The sequence below is a fragment of the Lethenteron reissneri genome, chromosome 69 (genome assembly GCF_015708825.2).
Source record: "Lethenteron reissneri isolate LAM-NWPU_2019-01 chromosome 69, ASM1570882v1, whole genome shotgun sequence".
Classification (NCBI taxonomy): domain Eukaryota; kingdom Metazoa; phylum Chordata; class Hyperoartia; order Petromyzontiformes; family Petromyzontidae; genus Lethenteron; species Lethenteron reissneri.
Window position 1 is genome coordinate 9619442 of NC_083847.1, and position 23912 is coordinate 9643353.

General features: G+C 44.8%; 1 protein-coding gene across 1 annotated transcript; it reads right to left on the reverse strand.

The window, feature by feature from the left end:
- Positions 1–487: 487 nt before the first annotated feature.
- Positions 488–22940, reverse strand: LOC133360587 (putative methyltransferase DDB_G0268948). The gene is made up of 7 exons (XM_061579393.1): positions 22907–22940; positions 21828–22064; positions 8072–8232; positions 6823–7036; positions 3413–3513; positions 1796–1933; positions 488–904 (listed from the first exon to the last, which is right to left on the reverse strand). The coding sequence occupies exons 2-7, from the start codon at positions 21936–21938 to the stop codon at positions 805–807; spliced, it is 825 nt and encodes a 274-aa protein (XP_061435377.1). The 5' UTR covers positions 21939–22064; positions 22907–22940; the 3' UTR covers positions 488–804.
- Positions 22941–23912: the final 972 nt, after the last annotated feature.

The following is a 23912-nucleotide window of genomic DNA, read 5'->3' on the forward strand; positions in this document are numbered from 1 at the left end:
TTAAAAATGAGTCACAATGGCAAGACCTATCTCATGGCCACATTTGTATGTATATTGAATTTCTTTCGCACTGTACATATCCAACGGTGCTAAATTGAAGGTGCCGGGGAAGGAGAAACTAAACACAACAATCAGTTCTAAAGAAATGAGTTTGTCAAGCTAGATTATGTAAATGTGCACAGCTCCAGTAGCTTCCAAATATCGGAAGAGCATTACAGATGACCGCAGAAGTGCATCTGAAAGTCACGCAATGTAGTGACCCATCTTTGTTAGATATATCTTATTATTTACCAAACTGTTAGAATCGAGTTATACCTTAAAAATGCGCGAAAATGCATTCCTGACGACTCAAAAAGTATAAGTAAACGACACAGACAATCACAACTGCAATCCCTTATGTTGCTTTATTTGAAACGACACGACAGTGACTCCTCTACTTACGAACGAGTGAGGTTCCAGAGGTATGTTTGTAAGTTGATTTGTTTGTAAGTCCAACTTTACTCCTGTCGATTCCAAACATGGTATACGGCAAATAGACTAAACACGGGAATGGCTTTACAAGTTGTATAATCTGCTGTAGATGTAGATACCAATGGTTCTTCGTGTTCTGCAGATGTAGATGCCTCCACCGCCATCTATAGAGTGGCAGTTGAACTTACGACTCTCGGTACGAACAGGCAACTGGACATACGGAGATGTTTGTTCATATCTATGAAAGTTCGTAAATCGAATGTTCCTAAGTAGAGGAGTCCCTGTATTGTTTGCAACAAAGGTGGCTTTGAGCCCTCAGTCACGGCAGTGGCATTATGAGCTCTGAGAGTTGTTGCAGCTCAGAAGCAGAACGGTCTTCACCATGATCTTCATTTCAGCAGAGGCTGCTGCGTCACCCAGAGTCTCTTGAACTCTGAAATGCAACGAGTAGACCATCTGACCTATCAATACCCATTCGCGTATTGATCATTGATGTCTGTGAAACTGGATCTACACTCATGTGTCCAGTTGCGCAAAAAAACTAAATCACTCTCATCAATCGCCTGCAGCTGCTTTGTCCACGTCTAGGCGAGGAATTGTGTGACAAGCACGTTGTGTCTAGGCATGGCTGAAGTGCGTCTGGCTACGCCCATTTACAACAGAGTCCCGCCCCCTTTTAGCTCCCCCCGTACACAGGTCAGGATTGTAACAGCCAATCATAGTGAGCAAAACGTGAAGCATGTGATGAAGCGTGGCTGCAAATTGCTTAGCAGATCGGCGCTTGTGGGTCAAGAGTACGTGTCTACATATTCTTTGGTTCTTTTGGTTAAGTCACGTAGATAGAAAAAATAATAATGAAAATAAAGTGAATACAAATATCACGACGTTTCGATCGCAACATAAGTGGTCTTCATCAGGAAAAGGGCTTAGTCTCTAAAGGCAAACTGTTTATGAAGGTTTGAAGATGGGCGTAGCCCAAGTATCAGCAGCAATAAGAGCATGGGCGGGGCAGCATGACAATGCAGCAACAATCCAATGCAACAGCAATGCCAATGCAGTAAAGGGCCGCTATTAAATCACTGCACCCTGCTCCACACACCACACTGCTGTCGATGGAGGTTGATTGACAAGAAAACACAAGTCAAGTCAGATGTACGTAGTACTACGCTTTTGTTTTAACACAACCATGTGTTTTACGATTGCCGGACTGGGTTACAGTCTTTTGACTGGGTTTGTCGGATCGGCCTGGAATCACCAGATAATGTTGGAAGAAGCTAGATTATCACGCATCAATATAAATCGATCTATTATTACTGGAGCTTACCTTTTCTCGGTGTCCTCCATCAGGGCCTGTGCAGCAAGAGGATCTTCAGCCTTGAGCGCCTGGTATTCGGCGAAGCTACCGATTAACCCCATGAATTCCGGCAGTTTGACGAGTGCAATTAACCTGACGCTCTCCAGCCTGCGGATGATTTAGAGAAACCAGCAATGCCGACATAATTAACTCTCCTTAAAGACACTTTGACTCGCCTGTCAGCGACTGCAGAACTGGCTTTGTATTTCATTACAAAAACCTAAATTGTAAAGTTAACTAATGAAACGTACGTTATAAACATGAAGCTTGCGTCATCAAACACAACTTGCATGCTGCTTTGCTAAGCTTTAATCGAATAACAAACCTAGAATTAACACCACATTTGTTTGGGTAAGACCACGTGGTAGTTGTACATGCCAGACGTAGAGCAGACATTCATGGAATTCATAAAATGTGTTTTAGTTAGATTGCGTAACTATCAATGAATTGTTAACCCACGTGCACAAAACGTGCCGATTAGAGACTAGTTCAGCACTAACCGGTTGTTTGTTAGAGATGAAACCCACTACAATACTTACAATGAATTTGACGATTTGTTGGCGATTACAACCACCAGCTTAATTGGACCATTTGCCAGAATTGTGATCAAGTCTTCCTTTTCTGGTATATTGCTTTAAATGTCATGTGGTGAACATTGCTCTCAGTGGCAATGCAGGTGGTAACATGCTGCCCTTACGGTGTGGACCGGATGTCACTAGAAGGAATGTCAGGAAGTGGCTCTGTAATAGCCACTTCTGTGGGCTCTTCTCTAACACAGGTGTTTTGCACTGCTCTGTCATTTAAAATATATATATACAGTACGACTCCATTATCTCCGCTAATGAAGGGTATGACAGCCACGGATAATTCAAAATGGCGGATAATCAAAAAATATAAATTTTCTATACAAAAAATGCTAAGAAAATTTTGTTTTTTAATGAACTAAATGAACTAAAAGAAATATTTAGAATGAATACTAACGATCAATGCTCGTGCTCAGTGTTAACACTTTCCTACTCCTGAGCAGCAGAAGACTCGGCTTACTAAGTTGACAGCAGAGCCACGCCTATTAATATCAAACTCAGCCCACTGTTGTAAAGATATGGAACTACTGTATCGTAGAGCTGATCTCGTGGATTTCAGATTAACCAGAGCAACATATTTGTTAAATTTAAGTGCGTGAATTGTGATAAACATGTCCAAGAATGACAATGAATAACAATGTTTTTAAATTATTTGGGCTTAAGGGAAAATCCATGAGTTATTAGTCAATCTCAGGTGCATAGTTAATCTGCAAATCGAATAAACCGCACGTGGATAATCAAGAGTACAGTATTCATACTTTGCCTCATGGCAAGACACTGATAATAATTAAATGCGGGATGAGAATGGGGGGGGGGGAACTAAGCATTAGGAGCCAAATAACGCTGTCTTGGACTTTTATGGTTAAGTTCAATTGGCCCCAGACTCAAAGACCCAGGCATCTTCTACAATGTTGCCTTCCCAGCTGCTTCGTTTTTTTAATGTTGATAACGCCCCCCCCCCCCTTCTACAGATTTACAGTTTTGGCCATTAAAACATTCAAACCTCTTCTTGTCCGCAAACGGAATGGCCTCATACATGGCAGTATAATCTTCACGCACGTGGTTCATCTTGTGACTCTCGTACGGGCGAAGGTCTTCGATTACCTAACAACAACAGCAATCCACAATAGACAATTACATTGAACTCGTTAGGCCCAGGGGGTTCTTCAACATATTTCGGCAATGGCCAATACAAATTGCCGGGGGTTTCTTCGGCATTTTAAATTGTCACGGCATTGACTTGCGACGCCAATCTTTCTTTCTGGATCTCACTCAATCCGGAGGAATGTGTTTTTTGAGTGCAAACATTGGAAAACCATAAAGGCAGACATCAGTTTCAAAGTTCTGTAAATCCATAAGAGGTTTTTGGGTTAGATAACGTACAGTTTAAATGTGTCGTTAAAACCCGCCACCACCCAACACAGCCAACTAGTAAGGGTTGTCACGTAAACAGAACATGCCAATTTGTCACTAGTACAGCACACTGGTGTGTTGGAGAGCCAAGCCATAACATTTACAATCTGAGTATTTCTGGCTGTCGCCTGATGAAGCTAGTTGTAATTACTGGTGAAACATCGTACTCAGATTGTAAATGTTGCGGCTTAGCGCTCTAATCTGAAAGCCTCCTTCAACATAACAGCTTCCCTCACCACTGGTGTCCACCAGCGGGTCCTAGGGTTGCCGCCATGCTAGGTACCAGCTTCCTTCAGGCCAATGTCCACGACCTCCCCTGGAGTGCAGGAAAAGTTTTCCCGGGAGGTGGAATTGGAAATATTTCTGCACTGGGGTTTCCACCATACCTTCCCAGAAAATCTGCACTATTCGTTTGGGCCTTCCACGTCTATCTTGTTAGTGCCCCAAGCATCAGATCCAACTTAGCACCATGTGGTGTACAGTTGACAGCTCTGCTCCTCTCTTCACCCGAGTGTCCAGAACATACGGCCTTAGGTCCAATGATACAACTATAAAGTCAATCATTGACCTTCTGCCCAAGGTGCTCTGGTAACAATTACGCTTATGAGCATCCTTGTGTTCGAACACAGTGTTTGTTATTATTGACATTCCCTGACGAGCCAGAATTCCAATAACATCTCTCCATTCGGGTTCAGATCAAGGGGGGCATTCCTCCAATTGATGCCTATCTAGGTATCTCCATCGTTTCCCAAGTGAGCATTGAAGTTGAGCAGTAAGACTATGGAGTCGGTAGGCAGCACTCTGTGGAGCACTGCACCCACCGTCTTCAAAAGGCCGAATTCTATGAACTGCTGTTTGGTGCATAAGTACAGACAACAGAGTTTTCCTTTCTGAGAACCGAAGTTTCATTGAGGTGACTGTCTCATCCACTGAGACAAACTCCAACTGAACAGCACCCAGATGGGGGATTGACTATCCCCACACCCGCATGGGGCTCTCACCCAGAGTTACTTTGGAATAGGAGAGAGACCATCCCCGATCGAGAAGTTTGGTTCCAGTGCCAATATTGTATGTGGAGATGAGACCGACTACGTCTAGTCGGTACCTTTCCATCTCCTCCATCAGCTCTGGCTCCTTTCCCCCAGTGATGCGACATTACATATCCCAATAGCTAGTCTCCATCGCCAAGATTCAATCTGTCTGAGACCATTCCTCTCCCTGCCATACTGGCATTGCACCTGCCCTTCATCCTGCAGATGGTGGACCCACAGGACCGTGCCACGTAGCTGTGTCAGGTTGGGCCCGACCAGAATACGTGGGTCACCCAGCCACCAAGCTTTTTACCGTTATTTGTCTGGAACCTCCCCCAGACCTTTTCGCCAAGGGAGATCCTACCAGGAGTACAAGACTCCAGGCGGCATAGCTCTGAGCGTCATTGGAACACACAAACCCCACCTCCACGGTAAGGTTACAATCCTTCGGTGGCGTTTTCTCTAATTGATGAGAGTAAAACGTGCGATTGTGGCCATTGAATCGGTGCTGCCACCATTTTCGTCAGTCATGTAACATCACCACATTGCGTGAGACCAACTCATTAAGTTAACATTGTGGCCTTATTATAATAAGTATTTCGATTTAAAGCTTTCGTGACTGCAGGGATTCATCTTCTTGGTTCTTTCGGTAAAGTCACTTCCCTTCTAAGTCACTTCCCTTCTACGTGACTTTACCGAAAGAACCAAGAAGATAATAAGTATTGTTATGTCACGAGCCTCTCCCCAGTGTAACCAGGCCAGGGCTTGTCCATGTAAATGTTGCAAGGCACAAATCATTGGTGGGTGACAATCACCACATTCAATTTAACACATAGTAGTAGTCTTTAGCGACCAATATTATCCATAAGGTTTTTTGGGTTCGATCATGTAAATATAACTGTGTCGTTAAACCTGCCACCACCACCACCCTGACACAGCCCATTTGTAAGATTTGTCACGTAAAACAAAATGCAGCAAATTAGTTACTAGTTCAGCACTAAACCAGTTGTGCATTGGAGAGTATAACCCCCAAAAACAGTTCCATTACTGTGACGTGTCGCCAGTAATTACAACCAGCTTTACCAAGCGACAACTCTGACATCAGACGGGATTAGATATTCGCATGAGAATAAAAGAACAGCAAATACATATTAAATGCTCACAAACACAACTGTTGGCAGTTGCAGAACATGCTTGTCAACAAGGACATTCAAGTGATTTTTAAAACGTTTCATGTGTTGTGGAAAACTAATTATTACTGGCCAAGACTAATTATATTAGAGAATCTATTGACATTGAGAGAAATAAAAATAAGTAACCGTTCTTACAGCTAGTCTTAGTGCTGCTGAAAAAAATATTATTAATACACCTTCCATTTGTATGCCGTGTCAAGGCATCGTATGACTGATTAACTGTTATTCTTAGGTTTTTTCGGTAAAGTCATGTAGGTAAAACATTAAAATTAAGAGATGCCGAGATAACAAGGTAATACCCATCGATACGGAGTGGTATCTCCTGTAATCTCTCATTTACTTGATACAGCTGTCGGGCTGTGACGGTTCCACCTGAAGACGGAGGCTTGTGTTGCCTCCGAAACGTCGTGATTTTTATTTTATTTTACTTTTATTAATTTTAATGTTTTACCTACGTGACTTTACCGAAAAAACCTAAGAATATGAATCCTTGCAGTCACGAAAGCTTCAAATCTAGAATTGATTAACTGTTATTAACCCACTTGTTCCATATACTGTCTTTGTGCGATGGTCAGCCAAAAGCAGCTGCTGCTGAAGATGAGCAGAGTAGGCACGATGATGGTTTATGCTCCTTGAGATCATCAAGGTGTTGTGGTTCATTTGTGGCATGCACTTTGTGTGTGTAATGAGCGTGAAAGGTTCAAGCGGATACAAAAATAAAGAAAGTCGAGCAAAAATAAGCACAACGTCCTGATATTGAAGTTGCATGTTATCACCTTCCACAGGATCTGTGTGAGTTTCTCCGAGAAAACTCCACACTCGATGTCAAATGGGTACATGTAGGAGTAAATCACGAGGCAGCCACGCGGCTGCAGCACCCGCTGGACTTCGTGCATGAAGGCTGGCAGGTCGAACCAATGCGCTGACACGAAGGCGGTCAGCAGCGACACGGAGCCATCATCTACGGGAAGGGTCTCAGCTGGCCCCACCCTACGATGGGGGGTTGGGGGGGGGACGAAAAAAACAACCGAATGTGCATCGTGGCTCGTTCATTGTTACACGAAGCATAACACCCTCCAGCCGCCTTTGTTTCACCGGTGGCAATGATTACTACACACCGCACCAAGGAACTAATTTGAGGCCAAGTCGATCGAGGGGAGGCACAGGACCAGTCCGGATAATCGTCGCCCTTGTTGGTGGTCGTAAGTGGGAATCGAACTCGGACTTCAGAGCCAGAGACGGTGTGCCATGGTCTCCTGGCTCACATAGTAGTAGTATGCCCATCGATGTTACAATCATACTGAAAAACTGCCATCTCCTATGGTGTCCAATCTGTTATAAATACATCCAAAGGAAAGTTACTCTACCTTGTTACTGATCCTCCCAGTGAGTTTAATTTCCCACGCACGTGACAAGCGTGTTCTTTGGTGGTGTGAAATAGACCACAACATTGAAAACATTGCATTGTTCTAAAGTTAGAGGGTTGCAATAAACGGATATAAAAAAAGAAACATCGATGTTTCAGACAGATGTATTGTTGCTGATCCTTTACTTGGTGGCAGGGCAAGTGGATGCCACCGCAATATTATGACCCCACGGTCGCTAGGACATGTTAGTTATCTCGCCTGGTATATAGGAGGTCGTGGGTTCGCGATCCAGACCTGGACACCTGTATATTTTGAGTGTGCAAGTTCTCCCTGTGGTCGTGTGGATTTTTTTACGGGTTCTCCAGTTTTTCCCTCCACATTTTATATCTGTGCCTTTAAAGAATTCGGCTGTTATAAATGTCCACGTGATAAGCCACTTCGCGGATCTATCATTTGGACCTTACTCGGTAAGATAAAAAAAGTTTAGTTTTTTTGTTTATATGGAATGATATAGTACACAAACATCGTCCACCAAATCAGCCTCTAATCTCTCTTAACTCACTCAATCCTATAAAACACACTTAGTGTGCATGTTTGAATGCATGCCCATGGAAGGCCGAAGGGTCCTGTATCTCTGAGCGTGTGGTTGTGAACCTACATGTAGGTGATGTTGTCAGGATGTTTGGCGAGCATCGCCTCTTCAATTTGCGATGGGCTCACATCGATCCCCAGCACTTTTGTGCTGATAGAAGCCAGAAGCTCCGTGGCCTGGCCGCTCCCACAGCCAACGTCCACAACGAGGGTGGGCTTTGTCCCCGTCTACACACACGCACACATGGGATTAGGCGGCTTAACAATATATCCCGTTTGCAAACAGAGCCTTTCTACAATTATTTTCTGCTGAAAGTCCGAGCATGTAACGTGGCTATGGTTTCTATAGTGCGAGAGAGGGGGTAGGCAAACTGGGATGTGACAGAGATTTTAGGTTTTCGTGACTGCAGGGATCCATACTCTTTGGTTCTTTCGGTAAAGTCACGTAGGTATAAAATAAAATAGATTAAATCACGACGTTTCGGGCGCAATACAAGCGTCTGTCATCAGGTGGGACAACCACAGCAAGAAACAATTGCTGAAGTGGGCAAAAGGGCTGCCGTGACAAGAGGCTAAATCGGTAAGTGAGGGGGGAGGAGTAAGGGGGGAGATCTAGAGAAGGGGTGTGGGTTAGGGGAAGTGGAGCGCTCCTCACTGATGAGAGCCATCAGGTCAAGAGACCTGATGGCTCGTTGGGACACTGTCTACAGGAATGCCACCCACACAGATTCCTATCTGAAACCGGAATCCCACAACCATCCAGCACAAAAGAATGCCCTTATCAAAACACTACACCATAGGGCCCACTGCATTTCTGACCAACATCACCTAGCCAGTGAACTGGAACATGTACACCAGGCCCTCAAGATGAATGGGTACTCGGACCGCATTATTCGCAAAGCTGTTTGTCCAACCATGGAGAAACAACCCCCTGAGATGCCGATCAAAACCATCACGTTACCATACATAGCTGGTGTTACCAAAAGATTTCCAAAATCTTAAATAAAACACAAGATCCAGGTCTGATTCAATAGAGTACACAAAATCCGTGATCTAATCCCATCTGTGAAGGATGTCATTCCTGATATGCAAAATCCTGGAGTCTACAGACCAAGTTGCACCTGTGGTGGCTGTTACATTGGGGAAACGAAATGACATATCTCGGACCGTGTTCGCGAACACAAGGCAAATCTGAAACACGGCAATATCAATTCCTCTGCATTGCTGACCATTGTTATAACGCTGTGTGCTCTCATGATATTGTTTTTTCCGAGACTAAGGTACTCTGCAATCCTTCGGGCTACTATCAAAGGTTTGTTCATGAAGCCATCCAGATATATAAACAGACATAACTTCAACCAAGAAGATGGATACAAATTGAGCATAATTGGAAGGATGTTATTAACCAGGTAAAATCTTAACTGCTTTACGGTGTTGCCTTCATATCCGCATCTCCAGTTTTTTCAGCCTCTCACTCCCAGCCCTGCCCACTCCCCCCCCACCGCCATTTTGTCTGCTCGTCCTCCAAACGCTCGAACAGCGCTCCACTTCCCCTACCCCACACCCCCCTCTCTATCTCTCCTCCCTTGCTCCTCCCCCCTCTCTTACCTATACTGTATAGACGATTGTCACGGCAGCCCTTTTGCCCACTTCAGTAATTGTTTCTTGCTGTGGTTGTCCCACTTGATGACGGACGCTTGTGTTGCGCCCGAAATGTCGTGATTTAATTTATTTTATTTTATACCTATACGTGACTTTACCAAAAGAACCAAATAGGATGTGACAGAGCTAAAGGATCATCTGTGGTCTTTCAAAGTAGACCTTGACTCAATGCACGTCGAAAAGGATCTCTATTATGAACTTTATAATGGCGAAAGAAAATCAATCTTATAATCTCAATCGATTGAAAAGGATGCTAAACCTCCTCCACAGTATATGATCAATGAGACTTCCATTGTACAGGGGGGTCCCTAATATACGTCGTTTAGATGTACGTTGCTTCGCACTCAATTCGCTGACTTATGATATAACATACTGTACCACTAGCATTTCGCGCATGCGCCACCGCTGTCCTCAGTCCCATCGTGTTCTCTCAAGTAACTGCTTGAGACAAAGGGACACCATGACCTTTTAAGTAACTCGAGTTTGAAATCGGGCCACAGTTTGCAGGGTTACTATGGCTCTCAAGACAACTTTTTTCAGGAGCGGTGTTACCTGCACAATTTTTAAATGGTCTGGGAAACACCCCCCCCCCCCCCCCCCCCACTGAAAAAAATCCGGGTGGACAATCGGTGGCAATGAGCGAGTCCAAGAACGATTTGAAAATCCACGTGCGGATGTAGTTGAGTGGCGATGTCTTTATTTTTTAGGCGTGCGATTAACATCAACACCTCTGCCACCGACGTTGTTGCCAGTGTTGACCTTTTCATTGGTTCCAGGTTGATAAAACAAAGATGGCAGACCAGGAGAATGTTGTTGCCTTCAACTTAGAAACTGCCATCTCGATCGTCACTATGTTATTTGCGAAGAATGTCCCAAGTACTGTGCACAGTCCGGATTGACTGGTTGATGGGTGGTTGGCGTGCAGCAGGACCCTTCACAATGCGCCACAGACAACGGGGGTCACGAGCCGACTCATTGACGTGCAGAGCATATAACAATCTGCGATCTGCCGACGGCTGTGTAAGGGAGTAGTTTGATGGGCTTGAAACGTTGTGACATCAAGCATCATATCAATACCTGGCAATTGATTAACGCCAGGTAAGGCCCACTGGGCAGTTGCAGGATGTACGTCGCAGCATTTCAATCATCATGCTTAGGGTGCTATTCATGCAAAGGCATGAAACAGTTAACAACCAAGTAAATAAGTGATATAGACGTTTAAAAGTAACTGAAGAGAAAAATATTTTGAAGATTTGCAGTGTCTCTAAAGTCCTGACCTCGAAGGGAAAGGAGTTCCAGCGTATACAGCGAGGGAAAAAAGTATTTGATCCCCTGCTGATGTTGTACGTTTGCCCACTGACAAAGAAATGATCAGTCTATAATTTTAATGGTAGGTTTATTTGAACAGTGAGAGACAGAATATCAACAACAAAATCCAGAAAAATGCATGTCAAAAATGTTATAAATTGATTTGCATTTTAATGAGGGAAATAAGTATTTGACCCCCTCCCAATCAGAAAGATTTCTGGCTCCCAGGTGTCTATTATACAGGTAACGAGCTGAGATTAGGAGCATACTCTTAAAGGGAGTGCTCCTAATCTCAGCTTGTTGCCTGTATAAAAGACACCTGTTCACAGAAGCAATCAATCAATCAGATTCCAAACTCTCCACCATGTCCAAGACCAAAGAGCTCTCCAAGTATGTCAAGGACAAGATTGTAGACCTACACAAGGCTGTAATGGGCTACAAGACCATCGCCAAGCAGCTTGGTGAGAAGGTGACAACAGTTGGTGCGATTATTCGCAAATGGAAGAAACACAAAAGAACTGTCAATCTTCCTCGGCCTGGGGCTCCATGCAAAATCTCACCTCGTGGAGTTGCAATGATCATGAGAACAGTGAGGAATCAGCCCAGAACTACACGGGATGATCTTGCCAATTATCTCAAGGCAGCTGGGACCATAGTCACCAAGAAAACAGTTGGTAACACACTACGCCGTTAAGGACTGAAATCCTGCAGCGCCCACAAGGTCCCCCTGCTCAAGAAAGCACATATACATGCCCGTCTGAAGTTTGCCAATGAACATCTGAATGATTCAGAGGACAACTGGGTGAAAGTGTTGTGGTCAGATGAGACCAAAATGGAGCTCTTTGGCATCAACTCAACTCGCCGTGTTTGGAGGAGGAATGCTGCCTATGACCATAAGAACACCATCCCCACCGTCAAAATGGAGGTGGAAACATTATGCTTTGGGGGTGTTTTTCTGCTAAGGGGACAGGACAACTTCACAGCATCAAAGGGACGATGGACGGGGCCATGTACCGTCAAATCTTGGATGAGAACCTCCTTCCCTCAGCCAGGGCATTGAAAATGGGTCGTGGATGGGTATTCCAGCATGACAATGCCCCAAAACACACGGCCAAGGCAACGAAGGAGTGGCTCAAGAAGAAGCACATTAAGGTCCTGGAATGGCCTAAATCTACATATATAAAATCGCAAATCTGTCTATCTATCTGTCTGTGTGTGTGTCTGTGTATCGGACCATACGCAGTTTCATTGGACGAAATGTCAGGGATTTGCGAGACACGATTGGTCTGGCGGTTGCCCCTGGCAACGGATAGCGACGCATTCGCCGCGGGGTGGACGCCATTTTTAATTCCCGTTAAAAATAGGCGCACGCATTAACACGCGACTCTGAGGTAAATTCATCAAAGTTTCACGTCCTCTTCACTCCCCCCCCACCCCAATGTGTGCAATTACTATTATAGGGTCGGTAGATTATAAAATTATAGCGATTAGACAGTATTATTGTAGCGCGGGGGGGGGGGGGGGGGGAACGGCACCCGTACCCAGCTTCAGCCGGGTGGGCAATTTAGGCGAGGCCGGAGGCTCTGCACGGTACTAGGCCTCGACACCCACCACGCGACTCTGAGGTAAATTCATCAAAGTTTCACGTCCTCTTCACTCCCCCGCCACCCCAATGTGTGCAATTACTATTATAGGGTCGGTAGATAATAAAATTATAGCGATTACACAGTATTATTGTAGCGCGGGGGGTGGGGGGGGTAACGGCCCCGGTACCGAGCCTCAGCCGGGTGGGCAATTTAGGCGAGGCCGGAGGCTCTGCACGCTACTAGGCCTCGGCAACCCACCACACTATAGGCCGTACATACTACTGCACAGCGGCCGAGGTAATCGTGGCTGGGGGGGGGGGGGGGGGCAGGGGTAGCAGCCCATCTGTGTATATATGTAAGGTTATTAAGAAATATATTTTTCACCCGGGCAACGCCGGGTACTTCTGCTAGTCCCATAGAAAATCTGTGGAGGGAGCTGAAGGTTCGAATTGCCAAACGTCAGCCTCGAAACCTTAATGACTTGGAGAAGATCTGCAAAGAGGAAAGGGACAAAATCCCTCCTGAGATGTGTGCAAACCTGGTGGCCAACTACAAGAAACGTCTGACCTCTGTGATTGCCAAGAAAGGTTTTGCCACCAAGTACTAAGTCATGTTTTGCAGAGGGGTCAAATACTTATTTCCCTCATTAAAATGCGAATCAATTTATAACATTTTTGACATGCGTTTTTCTGGATTTTGTTGTTGTTATTCTGTCGCTCACAGTTCAAATAAACCTACCATTAAAATTCTAGACTGATAATTGCTATGTCAGTGGGCAAACGTACAAAATCAGCAGGGGATCAAATACTTTTTTCCCTCACTGTAGGTGCACTCCTCATATTTCCCAGATATCCCCGTCATGGCTCCCGACTGTCAAACCTCATCACCAAACCCCCACTTGCGACACCATCCCCCACCCCATTAGCACTGATTTTTTCCTCAAATTAGACCCTAAGAACACCATCCCCACCGTCAAAATGGAGGTGGAAACATTATGCTTTGGGGGTGTTTTTCTCATTCCGTGGGCAATACATCTGTTACCACCTTGGATGCTTTTCTCTCTTAAATTAACTGCCCTCACTGTCACAGAAAACTGGATCGCGTCCTCTAACACTGCCACCTCCGCTGCCCCCTGTCACCCTCAGCCTCTCATCAATTCCCTACTCCACCTGCCCTCACCGACTTACCCCCGTGACTCTGGAGGAGCTCTCCATTACCATCTCCAAAGCCCATATCCCTGCTTCCCATATTTCCTCCGTCATTCCCTCTATCCTTCCCTACCTACTCTCCCATTTCAAAATTTATCTATCCTCCAGTCCCTTTTCTGCTAATTTCGAGTTGGCCATCATCACCCCTCTCATTAAGAAACCCTCCCTCGATGCCCACTACATCTCCAAATACCATCCCATTTCCCTGCTTCTCTTCCTCTCCAAAGTTATCGCGCTTCTTGTCCACTCCCGCCTCAATAACTTCATATGCGCACACTCCCTCTACCTTCTCCACCAGTCTGGTTTTCGTCTGCTCCACTCCACAGAAATCACCATCATTACCATCCAGAACCACTTCACCAAATCGGCTCACGCACGTCTCTGCTCAGTGCTCATTCTCCTCGACCTCTCCTCGGCTTTTGACACTGGCCATCGTTTCTTTTCTCTACTTTCTCTAATCTGGACATTTCCGGCTCTGCTTTATCATGGCTCCACTTATATCTCTCTTCACACTCATCCTTGGTCTCCTGCAATCCCTCCTGCACCTCTCCTTCACCCAAGGCTCTCTCCTGGGCCCCCTTTCTCTTCTTCCTCTACATGTCTCCTCTCGAAATACGTATCTCCTCTGTTAACATCTCCCACCACTTCTTCACTAACGACATCCAAATATTCTTCTTTTTCTCTACTTTTACTCTGACCTCTCTTCTCGCATTTTCAGTCTGCCTAACCACCCTTCAGTCTTGGATGTCACTTTACTCCCTTGCCATCAACTCCTCTAAAACCCAGGTTCTCTTTTTACACGCTTTCTTTTAACTCACTGTCTTTTGTTGTTGTCGTTGTTGTATCCTCAAATCTTGTAACTCAATTTTAACCCACTTCTCAATGTGGTATCGATTGCAAACTTGGTATACTTATGTCACTGATGACAATACTATATTCTATCATAAAGATATTAAACATTCTTTTTAATATGTTATGTTTCGGCTTTGATCTAAATTGTCCACGCTCAACTGACGTTGGCTGTAAATCACCACGGTCCCTTACGTTATGCCAAGCTTCGGGGCCACTACCTGGAGTCGTGGAGTTCTGCCATTACTAGTACATTTCATAAAAGCGTTAAAAAAAACTTCCAATCCATCCCCTTCTCTACCCATCTGGACTATTGCAACTCTCTTATGCTCGGTCTGCCGGTTTACTCTTTATCCCCCCTTCAACTAATCCAAAACAAATCTGGGCAACTCATATTCAACCTTCCGTTTAATTTCCATATGTCTATCCTCCTCGCGCAACTGTATTGGCTTGCTGTGTATGACTGTTGCCGGTTCAAATTCCCCACCCTGGTCTACAAATCCCACCATATATTGCCACGCCTGTTTCTTTCTACGTGCCTTCTCGCCCTCGACGTTCACAATCTTTGCTGTCTCTCTCCGTTCCTCTTTCTCCTGGCGCTGAATCCATGTTTGGCTCTTTTTCTTTTATTGCTCCCCTCCACTGGAACAAACTTCCCCTCCATATTGAACATTCACCTTCACTCACTAGTTTCCTCTCACACTCAAAACTCACTCAATTTCCCTAACTCAGCGCATGACCCATTAATCTCCCCGTTATAACCACCACCATCAATGTCACGTATTGATGAAAAATAGGATCAGAATGGGTTTCATGGTTTCATTACCCTTTCTGGCAATCATAAAACAGTTGTGTTAAGATGTTCTAACACCAAATAGATCATACCCAGTATTGCAAGGCATCAAGTGTGCATTCACCACACATTATTTGCGGAAAAACATGAAAACAAACCTCCGATTATTACGGTTTGCCATGTACGGTGCGAAAGAAGTTCAACATATATGCATGCTCTGATAACACTGTAACAATTAAAACAAAAATGTTCCTGGGTAGTAATTGTTATTTCCTAATTGCTTATACTCTTAAATCCTGTGAACCTCACTCTTCGAGAGAATGAGGTTTGAGCTTCACAGCCAGATGACAAACAGAGCGCTGCGGTGGCTAGGAGATGTTAACTACCTCGTTTGGTATGTAGAAAGTTGCGGGTTCGATCCCGATCCTGATGCCTGCTGTATATTTTGAGATTGCATCTCTCTCTGTGGTTGCATGGATTTTTCTCGAGATCCTCCGGTGTTTTCTCTCCAAATTTAGAATCAACATCAATCGTTTATAGCATTTGGCTACTGCTTATAAATGTCCACATGATGATGATAAGCCATTTCATTGAGCTGCTATCATTAGCCATAGCCAGGTTGCCTATCTGGTAAAATGTAGTTTATTTTATGGCGATAAGACATTTATAAAGCGGGTTGATGAGCAGAGTGTGAGTTTTGCCAGCATTCGGCAGGCGAGGTGGTAGGTGGGTGCGTCACTGCATGGAGGCCGGAAGAGGCGGATTGTAATTGCAGAGATGGCCAAGTAAGATAGGGCAAGTGGCCTAGGGGAGGATTTTGGATAAGTATTGGTTGTGGTACACTTTTTAAGATATGCAAATTGCTGCCAGCTATGCTGCTGCTTTTTAGCAGTGGCACACAATTTAAATGATTAAACTATTTTAGTTCACCAGGTAAGGCCCCACTGAGCTGTGTCGTTTTTTTCAGAAGTGGGCTAATCATTATCGTCGTGCAGAAATTCATAGCAGCAGACAAATACCCTAAACGTGTGGTTATGTTTATTCTAAATGTGGAAGGGAAAACCCGGAGGACTCAGAGGAAAAAATCAAGTCGACCGCGGAGAGAGGGAGATGCAAACCAAAATGTACGGCAGGCATCAGGGTTGGGATTGAACCTACGAACTCCTGCATATCAGTCGAGGCAGATAACATTTTGAAGAAACAAAACCCATCACATTTGTCAAACATTTCTGTGACCTTAAAACGGCAGAAATAAATAAATTGAGTGATGTTTAGGGACATTTCCCCTTCTTCAGAGCATAGAGGCCAGACTATCTCTGCTTGCCTATGCGCTGTGATGATAAAAGGCCATTGCAGCCATCCACCTGATTTGTCGTTCCTAAGCAATTGTGAGATGCAATTTGCATCTCACAAGACTCTTGGGGCAGGTGCTGTTAGCGAGTAGCACCTGTGAAGGCCGGCATGGCACAAGAGGTGACTGACACCAACGCCTGGCTGCATTTCGTCTCTCAAGTGGCGATGTTGACTACACACAACACCTAGGTACAACTCATTTGGAGGCGGAGTCGACCTATGGGCAGGCCCAGGACCGGTTCAGATAATTGCCACTTGTTAGCTATGAGCGGGAATGGAACCCAGGCGTACCGAGGTTGGTAGGGCAGCGTGCTAGCCGCTACACCACCGCTCAACATGCTATATATATACACACACAATTAAATCTCACCTTGGATGTTTTGTTTTCTAAAAATCTGGCTAGTTTTGTCAGTTACTCCCGAAATGTGCAGTTTTTTAAAATAGTTTTAATTGCTTGATCAGTTCCAACGTTGTTGCTATTTGATTTGGTTTGGGCATTCAGTGCCCTGTTTTATGCATCATTGAAACCGTAAATTGTAGCGCTTCTTTAAACATGTTTAATCTCACTCCTCAGACTTTCACCATCTGAAACCTTCTGAGTGTCTTGATGAGAGAGGATTTCTGTGCGGGATGATGGTGCGACTCTGCACTTTGATAGCGTTTACTGAAATAAAATGCACACTAACGCCTGTGTTATTTGAGCGTTTCTGCCCCGCCTGGGCAGAATACATTTAAATTCCTGAAATCTAACACAAAAGCCTTTTATGAACACATCCGCGTGTTCAATTTTTATCCAACTTTGTTGTGCCTCCTGAAGAAGGCCTTTTTCCCGATACGTCACCTATTACATAACTCCCTGTCCCGACCCTACGGGCTGCTCTCGGCGTGTCTCCGACTCTCCTCTTTGCCCTGAGGAATGCCTCGCTAAAATGTTCATTCTGATCCTATGGAAATGAACATTGAAAAAGATAAGCCACCGTTTTGGTGGGGAGTGAAAAAGAAATGCACGCTCATCAATGTCACGTATTGATGAAAAATAGGATCAGAATGGGTTTCATGGTTTCATTACCCTTTCTGGCAATCATAAAACAGTTGTGTTAAGATGTTCTAACACCAAATAGATCATACCCAGTATTGCAAGGCATCAAGTGTGCATTCACCACACATTATTTGCGGAAAAACATGAAAACAAACCTCCGATTTTTCGGTTTGCCATGTACGGTGCGAAAGAAGTTCAACATATATGCATGCTCTGATAACACTGTAACACATTTTTTAGAAAAAAATTGTTCCTGGGTAGTAATTGTTATTTCCTAATTGCTTATACTCTTAAATCCGGTGAACTTCACTCTTCGAGAGAATGAGGTTTGAGCTTCTAGATTTGAATGAGGTTTGAGCTTCACAGCCAGATGACAAACAGAGCGCTGCGGTGGCTAGGAGATGTTAACCACCTCGTTTGGTATGTAGAAAGTTGTGGGTTCGATCCCGATCCTGATGCCTGCTGTATATTTTGAGTTTGCATCTCTCTCTGTGGTTGCATGGATTTTTCTCGAGATCCTCCGGTATTTTCTCTCCACATTTAGAATCAACATCAATCGTTAATAGCATTTGGCTACTGCTTATAAATGTCCACATGATGATGATAAGCCAATTCATTGAGCAGCTCTCATTAGGCATAGCCAGGTCGCTGGTAAAATAAAAACATATATATAGTTTAATAGTTTATTTTATGGTGATAAGACATTTATAAAGCGGGTTGATGAGCAGAGTGTGAGTGTTGCAAGCGTTAGGCAGGCGAGGTGGTGAATGGGTGCGTCACTGCATGGAGGCCGGAGGAGGCGGATTGTAATTGCAGAGATGGCCAAGTAAGATAGGGCAAGTGGCCTAGGGGAGGATTTTGGATAAGTATTGGTTGTGGTACACTTTTTAAGATATGCAAATTGCTGCCAGCTATGCTGCTGCTTTTTAGCAGTGGTACACAATTTAAATGATTAAACTATTTTAGTTCACCAGGTAAGGCCTCACTGAGCTGTGTAGTTATTTTGTCAGTAGGGATCCTGGCTATCAAAAATGATAGCTCAACGAAGTAGATTAATCACCATCCTGTGGAAATTCATTTCAGCAACCACATACTTTCTAAACGCGTGGTGATGTTTTTTTCTAAAATGTGGAACGGAAATCCCAGAGGTAAAATCCTCCTCACCATGAGGAGAGAGACGCAAACTTTTGATACTTGGCAAAACAAGTCCCATAGATACCAATTGACATGTTACAAACGTGGGGTCTCACCAGGCCCGTGGTGTCCAGCTCTCGTTGGCTTCTCTATTTGCGATGCTACGATTCAGCTTTGCATGGTCTTGCACCAATGCACCTTCGGGCCCCGACTGATCAGCCATACGACCGGTGTGTATACACTACTACCACGCTCTGCAGGAGCAGGACTAACTTATCAAGTCTCCTAGCCTCGGCTCTTGCGCTCGACGCTGGGGGAGGGGGTCGGTCCTTCTCAAGCAGTGCTCCAAGGGTCTGGAATGCATTTCCTGCGGTGAACGGGCGCGCTACGAGCCTCGGTGTTGTTTATGGAGGGAGTGCAAGACTCGTGGCTTTTACGTGAACATCATTGTTTTTATTGGTCAATGCATTTCATTTCAGTGTACAATGGTTTTGATACCTCTTGAGTGGAGGTGATATTACATTTAAAATAAAATACGGCATAAGCTACTGAACTAAAAACTAAACTATAGTACTTTTATTTTAGCAGGTGTAAGACCCCACTGAGCTGTATAGCTCTTTAAAAAAATCGACCTGGCTATCACAAATGATAGTTCAACGAGTGGCCATATTATCGTCACATGTACATTTGTAGCAGCAAAAAAAAAAACTCTAAAACGCATGTTTCTAAATGTGGAGGGGAAAACCGGAGGGCTTGGAGAAACATATATGCAACCACGGGAAGAGAGAGACGCGGAAAATCCAAATATGCAGCAGGCGTCAAGGGTCGGGATCGATCCCACGACCTCCTGCATACCAGCCAAGGGAGTTAACATCCCCTAGCCACTGTAGTCTGCACTCCTCTAACAGAGGAGGAATACAAGCACAGCTACTTCTTGACCAGCAGATCTCTACCGAGGCATCCAGCTCCTGCTGCCATACGCAGGAATATAATCGATGTGACGAATAGGGATAAAACCACGCCTATGCGATGGCCGTGAAATGGCAGTGCAAAAATGTTGTAATCTCCCCGTATAACCCGGTGGATCCAGAAAGTCAAATTTGATAATTGGTTCTTTACCCTTCTATCTGGCAACAAAACTGACACCTTTTTACAAGGAGTCATGTTTGCATAGACCGCAATACCTGCAGTCATAAATACAAACAAAAGACATAACTCTGATAATGTGCACTGTCCTTGAAGTTGATTGGTCCACACCCGAGACAGCTTTCCTTCGAGCCTAGTCTCACATGGGTTGGACCAGAAGACGCCAAAAGGCGCACAACTCAAAGACAATGCACCATCAGAGTATGAGAGCTCGGGGCAAGCATCTACACTATGGGGACCTCATTTGCCAGTAAAAATATGATAATTGGTTCTTTACCCTTCTATCTGGCAACAAAACTGACACCTTTTTACAAGGAGTCATGTTTGCATAGACCGCAATACCTGCAGTCATAAATACAAACAAAAGACATAACTCTGATAATGTGCACTGTCCTTGAAGTTGATTGGTCCACACCCGAGACAGCTTTCCTTCGAGCCTAGTCTCACATGGGTTGGACCAGAAGACGCCAAAAGGCGCACAACTCAAAGACAATGCACCATCAGAGTATGAGAGCTCGGGGCAAGCATCTACACTATGGGGACCTCATTTGCCAGTAAAAATATGATAATTGGTTCTTTACCCTTCTATCTGGCAACAAAACTGACACCTTTTTGCAAGGAGTCATGTTTGCATAGACCGCAATACCTGCAGTCATAAATACAAACAAAAGACATAACTCTGATAATGTGCACTGTCCTTGAAGTTGATTGGTCCACACCCGAGACAGCTTTCCTTCGAGCCTAGTCTCTGGTCCAACCCATGTGAGACTAGGCTCGAAGGAAAGCTGTCTCGGGTGTGGACCAATCAACTTCAAGGACAGTGCACATTATCAGAGTTATGTCTTTTGTTTGTATTTATGACTGCAGGTATTGCGGTCTATGCAAACATGACTCCTTGTAAAAAGGTGTCAGTTTTGTTGCCAGATAGAAGGGTAAAGAACCAATTATCATATTTTTACTGGCAAATGAGGTCCCCATAGTGTAGATGCTTGCCCCGAGCTCTCATACTCTGATGGTGCATTGTCTTTGAGTTGTGCGCCTTTTGGCGTCTTCTGGTCCAACCCATGTGAGACTAGGCTCGAAGGCAAGCTGTCTCGGGTGTGGACCAATCAACTTCAAGGACAGTGCACATTATCAGAGTTATGTCTTTTGTTTGTATTTATGACTGCAGGTATTGCGGTCTATGCAAACATGACTCCTTGTAAAAAGGTGTCAGTTTTGTTGCCAGATAGAAGGGTAAAGAACCAATTATCATATTTTTACTGGCAAATGAGGTCCCCATAGTGTAGATGCTTGCCCCGAGCTCTCATACTCTGATGGTGCATTGTCTTTGAGTTGTGCGCCTTTTGGCGTCTTCTGGTCCAACCCATGTGAGACTAGGCTCGAAGGAAAGCTGTCTCGGGTGTGGACCAATCAACTTCAAGGACAGTGCACATTATCAGAGTTATGTCTTTTGTTTGTATTTATGACTGCAGGTATTGCGGTCTATGCAAACATGACTCCTTGTAAAAAGGTGTCAGTTTTGTTGCCAGATAGAAGGGTAAAGAACCAATTATCATATTTTTACTGGCAAATGAGGTCCCCATAGTGTAAAGTCAAATTTGGCAAGAAAAACATCAAACACGACTCCCATGGAACCGCTACAACCTCGTTGCTTTGCGGTGAATTTGTGGGTGGCGTTGTGTCGCATCCGAGAGTAAAGCCTCGCTCCACACATACACCCTCCGAGAGTAAAGCTCACGTACCTTTGCACACACGTAGTCGGTCAGGGTTGTCAAGACGTCTGCCGGCAGGGTGGGCCGGTAGCGCTTGTACAGGCGGGCCAGTTCAGTGCCCTCGAACACGCGCACGGACATTGCTGCTACTGCTGCGAGGAGATGGAGGAGGAGGTCTGCGCGGGACTTCTCTGGCTCAAGGTGTCGAGGAGGAGGTGGATGAGGTGGTGGAGCAGGAGGAGGATGTCCAGAGAAGTCCCGATGGCTCTGGACAAGAGAGCGAGACCCGTTTTATAGAGAAGTCAACGACACAACCCCACCCATGTGTGTGTCTGTGTGTTTCTTTCATTTGGCACAGTAGGGTGCACAGGTGGTGCATCAGCCAGTCATATCGGTAATCTCAGTCAGGTGACCCGTGGCACCTGCTGGGTCTGCCCCGGGACCTCCTGCCAGCGGGCGTTCGACACTTCACGTGGCCTCAAGGTGCACATGGCCTGGCACAAGCGTCGTGGTGACGTCACCGCCACTTAGTGGTGAATGGCGGTTGTTGTTGATTATTTCATTGTGTGTCTGGGGAGCGGTAGCGTAGCGCGCTACGAACCCGGTTACCCGAGTTCGATTCCTGCTCACGGCCAACACCAGTGACGATTATCGGAGACGGTCCTGGGCCTCCCCTAGGTCGACTCAGCCTCAAATGAGTACCTAGTGTAGTAGTATCGCCACTGGGGAGACAAAGGTGTTCGGGCGTGGTGCTGTCCACCAAACCCCTCGTGTGCCGTCCGAGCCTTCATAGGTGCTCGCTAACAGCACTTGCCCCAAAAGTCTGTTAAGGCTTTACGTGGTAGCAGTGGTGTAGCGGTTAGCGCGCTGCACTACGAATCTGGCGACCCAAGGTCGGGTGTGGTGCTGGCTAATACATTTGCATTTTCCAATAATTAATGTATAAAGAGTGGCATTGTGTATTTTGAATGTCGTCGCTTCTTGCAAGCGTACACATGTGTTAATTGCGTTTCGAAAGTGGGGGAAAAAAAGCAATTAGCATTAGTTAGCGTAAGGAGTGGAAATAAAAGAGGTTTTGATGAGATCAACTTGATATAAAACCAATTTACCCAAGTGGAGGATGGTCTTAGGAAGCTGTGAGACTTGTTTCTTCAACAATGGAGAAGGGCGGGGGGTGGGTAACCACTAAAAAAACAATATACAAAAGTTCTCACACAGCCGGAGGACACAAATTGGACGAAAGAGACGAATAAATACTCTGGTTCTTTCGGTAAAGTCACGTAGGTATAAAATAAAATATACCTACGTGACTTTACTGAAAGAGTGTCTAAATTAATGAGCCCCCGGGGCATTCGTAGAATTGAAAATTTGAATAATTACAACACTCAGTTCAACACGTGGTAGGGCTTTCGCGACCAATATGATCAATGATAAAGGTTTATTTTGGTTATTTCGCGTAAATATAAATACGTCGTTAAACACGCCACCGCCGATACAGGCAGTTAATTAGGGTTTGTCACGTAAACAAAACGTGGCCAATTCGTTACTTGTTCAGCACTAATCGGTTATTGTGTGGGAGAGTAAACCCACTACAACATTTAGAATTCGAGTACCGTCACGTTTCGCCAGTAATTACTACAACAGCAAGCAACATCATCGATCGACAGCCAGAAGTTGTAGATAAATCCTCTTGTTTCGGTCTGAAATAGAGGAAGTGATAGATGTGAAGTCATCACTTGTGCTAAGGCCAGGGGGGTGGATACCCATTCCTGGTTGGCTTATTCATAATTACAACTACTGCACAAGAATATTCTTAAACATCATCATGATTACTACGTGGTGATTTTACTACAAGCTTATTTGCCCGTACGAGGACGGAAGCTGTAATATTTACGAAAAAAATGAGCAGGGTATAATTGTATCTTGTGTAAATTGAATGGCAGTGAATCTTGCACGAAAGTACGTAATAAAACACTTCACTGCATTTTACTGCAGCACTGTATATAATTCACTGCTCTGATACTTTATTATTTTCTGCTTTCGGTCGCTGGAGTTAAAATAAATTGGATTGCAATACAATATCTGGAGAATCACCGAGAAATGTCCATTTTACCA

Coding starts and splice junctions, on each gene's coding strand:
- LOC133360587 (XM_061579393.1), bottom strand. CDS start 21,938: ATGTCCGTGCGCGTGTTCGAGGGCACTGAACTGGCCCGCCTGTACAAG. Junction 8,233..21,827: donor CCGACTACGTGTGTGCAAAG/GTACGTGAGCTT, acceptor GCGTGTGTGTAG/ACGGGGACAAAGCCCACCCT. Junction 1,934..3,412: donor CCGTTTGCGGACAAGAAGAG/GTTTGAATGTTT, acceptor AATCATCCGCAG/GCTGGAGAGCGTCAGGTTAA.